This window comes from Mercenaria mercenaria, chromosome 13, assembly GCF_021730395.1.
Source record: "Mercenaria mercenaria strain notata chromosome 13, MADL_Memer_1, whole genome shotgun sequence".
Lineage (NCBI taxonomy): Eukaryota > Metazoa > Mollusca > Bivalvia > Venerida > Veneridae > Mercenaria > Mercenaria mercenaria.
Genome location: NC_069373.1, coordinates 70,449,389 through 70,459,855, shown reverse-complemented (window position 1 = coordinate 70,459,855; position 10,467 = coordinate 70,449,389). Strand labels below are relative to the sequence as shown.

Below are 10,467 nucleotides of genomic sequence, written 5' to 3'. Positions count from 1 at the left end.
TTGAACTCCAAGTATTTACTTTCGCAGAAAAATAGTAACCAAAGGTAATTAATTAGCGTACAGCTAGGTAAAACTTTAATTATTCTTGATAGAATGGTATATCTATGTACACAATATAGATAGTGAAAGCCGGCTATTTTTGTTGTCTAAAAACTTACGGACAAAAACAGGGATAGCTACGGAAGGTTTACCTTCCTCCTCCGCTCCCACACCTCCACTCTCTCCCCCCCCCCCCCCCCCCCCCCCCCCCCCCCCCCCCCCCAACATTGCAATTGCTCCTACGCCAATGTATGTTTTGAATGTCATGAACACAATATCTTCCATTTTCACTGATGGCATCCTGTGTTCACTCGTAAAAGATATTTCAATCTTACACAGAAACAAACAAATACCCGCTATTTTTCGCGTCTTCTTGTCTTACTCTATGAAGACACGGCAACAAAAATTAGTCTACCTTTTCCGTTTTCGTTTGTTCAGAGCGAATGCCTAAAACAATAAAATGGCAAAAATCAGCCACCATATAGAATTTCCGGAATAGCAGTGCAAAAACGAGTATCGATGTGACTCCATTCAATCACTTTTTGGTACATTTTGAAAGTCATCTTCAACTCGAATATGCTAATAATGATTAATCACTGACTTTATAATCTTCAGTTTCGTATACTTTTTGTATAAGGATGTGTTTACAGTAAGTATTTAGAAAAAAACAACAACAACAATTCGTGTTTTAATTTAGCCAAATACGTTTACAGTGTGAAGTCAGTATATCACTTGAAATTGCAATGTGTGAATCAACCTGAAATAAGAAAAAGAAAATATCAGTCGAAGTCGCATTGGCGAATGAAATATGTATAAAGTAATTTGAGGTCATAGGTCTTCACGCGTACAGCCCAGTGACTGAATCTTTTTCTTGCATGTCATAGTCAACAATTTATAGTAAAAATAAATTCAAACAAATTACTTTCTTATAGCACCTTTTTCTTACAAAAGCGCATTAATAAAGCGCGGGAACTATACGTCAGTAAAACAGGAAGTACGCTATGGCGTTACAAAGACAAACACAACGTAATAGTTCCAGTTTTGCTTTCATCTGCAATGAAACGTTATGTTTTGTAGTGATAACGCATGTTTTTTCATGTTATAACATCTGCAGAATCCCGAGGGATTGGTTGGTGCCCGAGCCCGTTAGGGCGAAGGTACCAACGTATCCCGAGGGATTCTGCAGATTCTAGGGTACCAACGTATCCCGAGGGATTCTGCAGATGTTATAACACGAAATAAACATGCGCTAACGCTATTCTAGCATAAAACGCGTAAAAACGGATAAATGAATACAATGTCACTCAACGTCATTAAATTTCCACGAAATGCGCGGGAATGTCTGAGTTGTTTTTTTTTACTTTAACGTTATTTCGATTTGAATTATCCGTTTTTGGGGCCGAATGACTTTACGCTTTGCAACGGAACGCGCATATATAAAAAGGTGTTATAACAGCACGTGAGCGCGAGAATCTCTCTGGTAACACACGTTTTCTCTCCTGTTAAAACACTCCCGAAAAGTGACAAGAACAGCAGTTTTATGCTAGAATTTCCGTAAAATGACGTTTTCTGAATTGAGGAAGATGTAATAAGAAACAAAAAGAAAATATCCAGGTATTTGATTTTACGTAAAACATAATTATTACTACACAAATCTACTATACAGTACAGATGTAGTTTGTTATACGTCATTTACAGCACGAGAGTCATCTTACAACCCGGGGTGTAAGATGGAGTTTTCAACACCAGAAATCCCACTCAGGTATGCAAGAAATTCACGTCTGTGCCTCCGCAGTAGATAAAGTGCAGAAGCAATGTTAATATCCGTGTATAAAATACATTGGTTGTGGTATAAGTCACTTTTTTCTAGGGGCGTATTTAGAAAGAATCAATTGTGTTTCACTGTTAATGTAATAAATAAGTAAGTAATAATTAAACTTCTATTACTGAATGTGTATGCTATTATTTGTACCAGACCTATATGAACTATGTCTCTTTTTAGTTTGTTATCTAACCAACCTGTTTTTCTAGCCATGTTTTGCACTGCATTTACATGTGTTTTCAGAACACTGTCCTCCCGAACCATGTGCCAGTACACAAGATGCAACCTCGTGGTGGGGATCACAGCCTAGCGATGTAGCATCACAGTCATCTGCATTGCAACATCCTGCAAACAAACCTTGTCCCGACATCAAGCTAATCTCCACATTCCTTATTTTGTAGAATATTATTATCAGTTACATTATATACTCGTGTTAGAGAATAGTCAGCCGGTCAGTAGTCAAATCTATTGCCCGAGATTCCAAGGTTTTATTACATGACACCAGAAAGAAAATTTCAAATTTTTTCCTTCAAAGGGGTAAATTCAGAAAGTCAAAATCGGCCTATCCTCACAAAAACTTGAAAATCTGTAATTGAGCGAAATTTGGTGTTGACTGTTAACCAGTCTTATAACACAAACTATACAACGGCGATTAGTTTAAACATATTTATTCCACATAAATATACATAAAGTTATATAAACATGTATTACGACTATGTCTTATAGAATTCTTCTCCTAAAACTGCGAATAATACAAGGAGTCATTTAATAATCTCTTATAATTCATTATTTGCATAGCATTATATTTATTATAATCATATAGAATGAATAAACATGAAAAATGCTAAAAAAGGCAGAACCTTCTTTTGGCACCTGTACTGAAAGAACTCGCGATCGATATTCGAATTCCATGGGACATATTTTTGGACAACCGAATTCGCCTTTAATCGGGACGGACTTGAAAATGTCTTCAAGATACCGAAATGTCTAGATAAGTGAGTTCGTGCATGAAATAAGTTTTTAAATAAAGTCAGATCATTAGAAGAAAATATTAAATTTCGCAAGTGTGGATGTGGATTACATTAAAATATAAACGGCAAGGAATTAACACAAGGAATTAAGTTAAATTCCCAGTAGCCTTGAAAATGGCGTTTTGTAGTGTTTTTGTCACACTGCACTGTAGTCTTATTCTGGATTATCTCCCCCTAGAATTTTGTTCTACAAAGTGCCGGGAACCAGGCGTATCGTATAGCACATTATTGTAAAATCCCATCGTTTTACATCATGATTTATCCCTTCCGTGACTAACGTGCACACATTCACGAGACTTCACAGGTGTTTTGAAATAAACACCATCTAGTACTAAATCTCATTGTTTTAACTATACTTAAGATTCTAATCTATGGAAGTAATTCTTAGTTTGAAAAATATTATCATAAACATATGGTCACTTATTATGTGGCGGCTCTTTGTGTTGATTTACAGACACAGTTCATTTCTCCTCCACACCGTGTCCATGTGCATTTCACAAGCAACCTTTTATTCTTTGCAAGTTACAGATCACCACTGAGACATCTGTGTCCGTTTGAGATTTCTGTAACTAATGCAAAGAAAAGTCAGTGAAAATTAATATCTGGATTAATGGAATTGAGCAAAATCACTCACAGTCATTTATTTATATAGGCATGACATTCCTGAATGAAAACAAAACACACAGAAACACCTATAATTACACGACACTGATGTTTACTTTTCAGAATTAACTGAAATTTAATTATACATTACTTCCAGAGGGCCTGGATCGTACACTATATTTAGTTAATCATTTAAACTTGTATGAAATGCGTTTTCAGTAGTACCATTTTATCTTAATTTTCATAAAAGATTCAGAAAACAAGACACAAAATATTTTATATGTTCAGACTCGAAATGTCACGCCCGCGATGACTCACGAGGTCAGAAAGTAAACTGCCAACACGAGTTCTCATCAAGGATAAATAACCTAATCGTTTTGGTGTACACATTTACAACATTTTCCACTGCTCCACCTGACCCAGAAGTCTCACAAATGGCTTTTCACCATGTCCGCACTTGTCCCGAGCAGTCACTGTCTGTAGTGCAGTGTGAGCAGCACGTGCTAATAAAGAAAAATTTCAAATGACTTAGACGTATTAGAATTTGGTGCGAAAATTTTCTCAATAACAGATTTTCTCAAATTTGATAGAAGACAATCATCAAGAACAAAAAATGCAATAAAAATATAGCTCACGGTATCGAAAAAAGTTATCTGCCCTTGAAAACGGCATTTCCCCCAAAAATGACGTTTTCAAGGGCAGATACTCTTTTGAATCCTGACCTATGATTTTTTGCATTTTTTGTTTCTAGATATTGTTCTTCAATATGCAAAGTTTAAAGAATTCTTATGGGAAAATTTCGCCCTTCATTACGGAATTCTAGCGTACGCCTTTAATTAATCGCATAAAAAAAAAACATAATAATCGTTGTCATTTCCAAATTCATTCGTGTTTATTCTAAACTACAATAATTAGTCCTATATATAATCCAGATATATAAGAATTTATATAGCATGTGGTACTACTTTCAATCAGAAGTCATAACACAGTAAAATGACTTTGTTTCGTTTCAAATATTTCTGCAAATGGTTCACTAACAATATTCAAATTTAAAAGCATCTTTTATTATTTAACTGACAATATCAGCACAACTCAGATCAGTGTCATATCATATAAAATAGATTGATCAATACGGAACTCACTGAGCCAATTTAAACAAATCAGGCAATACGATTAAGCGTTTTGATAGGTCATCTTTATTGGGGCAAAGACAACCATCCTCGGACAAAAATATAGTCAATGTGAAATCATTGAATATAAAATTATAATTTATAAAAGACTCTTTATATTGCGTGTGAATTCAGACCGTCTATAGCTCAACACAAGTTTTCCGTGTTAAATCAATACAAGAGCTTGAAATTAGTATTTTTGTCATGTAATAAGACACTTAATGAATGGCATGTCGGTTAGTCCTTCGGACTTGGCAAATAGTTTGTATTTCAATAAGAGTATACTATAGCAACAATTAAATTTATATGACACAAAAAAGAAAAAGTTTATGCATACTAAATCCATAGGATTTGAAGCACGTGCGTAGAACACGTAAGAAGTTCGTTGTTCAAATGCAAGTAGACGATTGTTTTGTCATTATGTGTTTTGAAATTAAACGATAACAACGCCGATTGGAATCGTTAGTCAATAATTTTCGCAGTATCAATGGGCTTTTATCAACAGTTCGTTATTATATAATTAAATTCAGATCGATAAACTGCATTCAAACATTAACAACCTACGTATGTGGCAGTGACAGCCTCCATGATGATCACAAAAGCTTCTCATTGACAGATGGGCATTCGGTCCAATCTTCGAATGCAATAAAACAAAAATTTAAAAAGGCAGAAACTAATCTTTACTGTATAAACTCGCGATATAATCATTCCATGAACAATACTTTTCAACAGCTTACTTCGAAGGCTTTAAATCTATAGAACTCAAATGTCTAATATATGACTATTCGCATGAAAAGTAATAACAGTCTATTGAGAATTTAATTTCCATGTAATGACCTTATTACAATATAAGGAAGGAATTAACACAAGGAATTAGTTAAATTCCCGTACCATTGAAAATGGGTTCTCGTATGTTTTTGCACACTCACGTAGTCTATTCTGGATATCTCCCCTAGAATTATTGTTCTACAAAGTCCGGGAACCAGCGTATCGTAGCCATTATTGTAAAATCCCATCGATTTTACATCATATTTATCCCTTCCGTGACTAACGTGCACACATTCACGAGACTCACAGGTGGCTTTGAATAAACACCATCTAGTACTAAATCTCATTGTTTTAACTGATACTTAAGATTTCTAATCTATGGAAGTAATTTCTTAGTTTGAAAAAATTATGTAAATCATAAAACATAATGGTCACTATGATTACCTGTGGCGGCTCTTTTGTGTGATGATTTACAGACACAGTTCATTTCTCCGCCTCCAACACCTGTGCCATGTGCCATTTCACAAGCAACCTTTTCATTCTTTGCACAGTTACTAGATCCCCACTGAGAACAATCTGTGGCCGTTGTGCAGATTTCTGTAACAGTAACTGCAAAAGGGAAAAGTCAGTGAAAATTAAGTATCTGGATTAAATGGAATTGAGCAAAATCACATCACAGTCATTTTATTTATATAGGACATGGACATTCCTGCAATGAAAACAAAACACAACAGAAACACCATGTAAATTACACGGACACTGATGTTTACTTTGATTCCAGAATTAACTTGAAATCTTAATTAATACAAATTACTTCCAGAGGGCCTGGATCGCTCACCTATTTTTATGTTATATCATTTAAACTTGTATGAAATGCGTTTTCAGTAGTACCATTTTTTCTTAATTTTCATAAAAGATTTCAGAAAACAAGACACAAAATATTTTATATGTTCAGACTCGAAATGTCACGCCGCGATGACTACACGAGGGTCAGAAAGTATAAACTGGCCAACACGAGTTACTCCATCAAGGATAACTAACCTAATCGTTTGTGGTGTACACATTTACAACCATTTTCTCCACTGCCTCCACCTGACCCATGTAGAGTCTCACAAATGGCTTTCTCACCATGTCCGCACGTTGTCCCAGAGCAGTCACTGTCTGTAGTGCAGTGTGAAGCAGCACGTGCTAATAAAGAAAAAATTTCAAACTGACTTAAGGACGTATGCTAGAATTTGGTGCGAAAATTTTCTCAATAACAGATTTTCTTCAAACTTTGGATATTGAAGGACAATCATCTAAGAAACAAAAAAATGCAATAAAAATCATAGGTCACCGGTATCGAAAAAAGTTATCTGCCCTTGAAAACGGCATTTCCCCCAAAAATGACGTTTTCAAGGGCAGATAACTCTTTTTCGAATCCGGTGACCTATGATTTTTATTGCATTTTTTTGTTTCTTAGATGATTGTCCTTCAATATGCAAAGTTTAAAGAAATTCTGTTATTGGGAAAATTTTCGCCCATCTCATATACAGGGAATTCTAGCGTACGCCTTTAATTAATCGCAATATAAAAAAAAACATAAATAATCGTTGTCATTTCCAAAATTCTCATTTCGTGTTTATTCTAGAACTACAATAATTATGCCTGTATATATAATCCATAATATTATATATGCATGTGGTACTACTTTCAATCAGAAGATCATAACACAGTAAAAATGCAACTTTGTTTCGTTTCAAATAATTTTCTGCAAAATGGTTCACTAACAAATATTCAAATTTAAAAAGCATCTCTTTATTATTTAACTGTACAATATCAGGCACAATCTCAGATCAGTTGTGCATATCATATAAAATAGATTGATCCAATACGGAACTCAGCTGAGCCAATTTAAACAAATCAGGGCCAATACGGAATTAAGCGTTTTGATAGGTCATCTTTATTGGGGCAAAGACAACCATCCTCGGACAAAAACTATAAGGTCAATGTGAAATCATCTGAATAATAAAATTATAATTTATAAAATGACTCTTTATATTGCGTGTGAATTCTATGGACCGGTCTATAGCTCAACACAAGTTTTCCGTGTTAAAGTCAATACGCAAGGAGCTTGGAAATTAGTTTTTTATGTCATGTAATAAGACACTTAATGAATGGCATGTCGGTTTACGGTCCTTCGGAACTTGGGCAAATAGTTTTGGTATTTCAATAAGAGTATACTATAGCAACAATTAAACTTTTATATTGACACAGAAAAAGAAAGAAAGGTCTATGCATACGTAACATCGCCATAGGATTTGAAAGCACGTGCGTTAAGAACACGTAAGACAGTTCGTTGTTCAAATGCAAGTAGCGGATGGTTTTGTCATTATGTGTATTTGAAATTAAAACGATAAACAACGCCGATGTGGAATCAGTTAGTCAAATAATTTTCGCAGCATCAATGGACATTTTATCAACAGTTCGTTATTATATAATTAAGAATATCAGAGTCGATAAACTGCATTCAAACATTAACATACCTACGTGATGGTGGCAGTGACAGCCTCCATGATGATCACAAAAGGCTTCTCCATTGGGACATGATGGGCAGTTGGCCGGGTCACAATCTTGTGCCAAAACAGCAACTGAAAACAAAGAATTTTGTTCAGCGGTTATATAAAAATCTTTACTGTATAAACTGAAGATATATAACAGTTCTTTGAAAATGAGTTTTTAAAGGCGTTGAATTGTCCGAAAGTGTGACCCCTTTATGCAGTCCTATTCCGGAACTCAAAGTATATATCAGTATACTGACAATTGCTTTGTAGAGTAATATACATGTTTTATATGCTGTTCAATTTTCATATAAAACAACCCTTTCTTTCTATGATTTGGTGTTGTTAGATTTTTTTCTCAAAATATGGGGTTAACCGTTACAACAGTTAAAATATATCTTCATTCCGGTGTATTTGCATCAATGTCCCAGTGCTCCAAACAACATCTGTTCTAACAATCTATCTGTCCATAGAGATATACAATGATGATGAAAAAAGGTTATACAGGAACGTAGTAGTTTGGGCTCGGGGTTGGGGGCAGGGTCAAAAGTTCCACAGTGGTTTTCCTGCTCTTTGTTTAAATGCGCTATTATAAGTAAATACAGCTGTAAAAAGCCATTCGATTGATTTTATTTATCTATTTACTCTGTATTTCGACAGAGCCTTTTTACTACCTAAACAGTTCCCTTGGAACCGACTATTCCTATCTGCACCTACTGCCAAAGTCAATGCAATCTTTTTTTACTGTGGAAATACATCTGTAATCATGACATTGCCGTCAAATAATACCGGGAAATAAATCAGTTACTGTAGAACACCATTGGCAACTGGTGATATATATATTAAGTCATATACTGTCAGTACCCTCTAGCACCTTAAATTGATGAGCAAAAAAAAAAAAAAAAAAAAAAAAAAATGAATTACGCAACTAAAATAAGTTCCGACATTCTTTAGTGGAAAAACGAAAAATTGCATTCAGGGATATTTGGTATTTTATACTTCAAAAAAATCTACAATATTTGCCTGAAATTAATTCTTTGATGTAACACTGAATGAAAATTCAGTGAAATTGTCCCAAATGTTTTGAAATGATAAACCTAACAATGAATATCCGGCTGGCTTACAGAAGGTCGGTGGTTCTGCCCTAGTGCCCGCTCGTGATGAAATGATGAACGGAGGGGCACCTGGGGTCTTCCTCCACTATCAAAGCTAGAAAGTCGCCATTTGACCTATAATTGTGTCGGTGCGACGTTAAACCAAACAATTCAAGCATTCATGCATTAGCATTATGAAAAGCAAGTAAACTCCAAAAACCTACCTGTCACTACAGCCAGAACGAAGATTTGTAGATATGCCATCATGTGTATTCAATCCCAGACAATGATTGGGCCGCTGTGATTTGCTTATTTAAAGGAAAGAAGTAGGGCAATTTCGTTGTCATCTGTCAGGTTATCGTGATTATTTTGACCTCACAGATTTGACATGTCAGTGCGTAAGCCTCGACACCTGCTCAGTTTCGGTGTTTTGATCCATATCTTTACCATGTGGTCGAGCCTCCACACGAACAACATTGTTCGCACTCTTTGTTTGAAAGTTCACACTTTCTAATTGAAAAAAACGAGGATGAATATCCAACAGCTAAATCCACTTTTCAAAAACGCGGCCTCTTAAAGGCCAAACCCGCAGCACGCGGACTTGCACAAGACAAGCACACATTCATAGACATAAAACGCGGAGATAGGTAATGGCTACTTGCATATTAAACAATTAAAAAAGAAACGTAACGTTGCTTTTATGTTCATTCTGACAGCTATGCCTTCTTAAATCATTTCGGGCAGTGAAAATTTTTAAAAATTTGTTGCCGGTCTACGCTTCAAAAGAATTTTCTTACACGTTTTATTTACTATGACAACAGCAGTCTTTAAGTGCTGCTAATGTCTCTCTGTTCTTTGACTTCATACTGTCATATTATATGGTCCTTCTGTATGATGCATTTTATAATGTAGTTATTTCAGCCGGTGCTAGGGGTGCGAGCGGACTTGCACTTTCCATTACCTCTCGGTCAGAAAGAATCTGATATTACTTTTGCTTTTTGAGTTCTGTGCTACCAAAGAATGTTCTTATATATTTGATTTAACGTCAGAATATTTCATTTTAATAAATTGATAAAAAATTTCCTTAATGGTGCGAACTTTCTTATCACTTTATACAAGTTATATCGTCATCAAGGGTCGAAAATAAGCGTCTTCGTGACGCACACACATACACTTATTAAGGTCATGCATACTGTACTTGTCGCTTTCTTTTCTTCGCGAATGTTTTGTCATAATTCAAAAAAGATATGAAGTAGCAAAAATTTATTAGGCTCGTCTACGAAAAAAATATAAGGCTAGGCAGAGCCTCGCCTAATATGTTTTCTTCAACTCCACTAATAAATTGAAATTTATCAGACAGTAACCTAATATTCTCTATGTATAGCTGTTATAAGATACGGT

At 35.1% G+C, this 10,467-nt stretch overlaps 1 protein-coding gene across 1 annotated transcript; it reads right to left on the bottom strand.

Moving 5' to 3' along the window:
- Window positions 1–714: 714 nt before the first annotated feature.
- On the bottom strand, window positions 715–9,425 carry LOC123529670 (uncharacterized). Its single transcript, XM_045310105.2, has 6 exons — window positions 9,291–9,425; window positions 7,958–8,062; window positions 6,474–6,620; window positions 5,877–6,041; window positions 2,059–2,206; window positions 715–796 (listed from the first exon to the last, which is right to left on the bottom strand). Exons 1-5 carry the CDS (start codon window positions 9,331–9,333, stop codon window positions 2,067–2,069), a joined length of 600 nt encoding a protein of 199 aa, XP_045166040.1. The 5' UTR covers window positions 9,334–9,425; the 3' UTR covers window positions 715–796; window positions 2,059–2,066.
- Window positions 9,426–10,467: the final 1,042 nt, after the last annotated feature.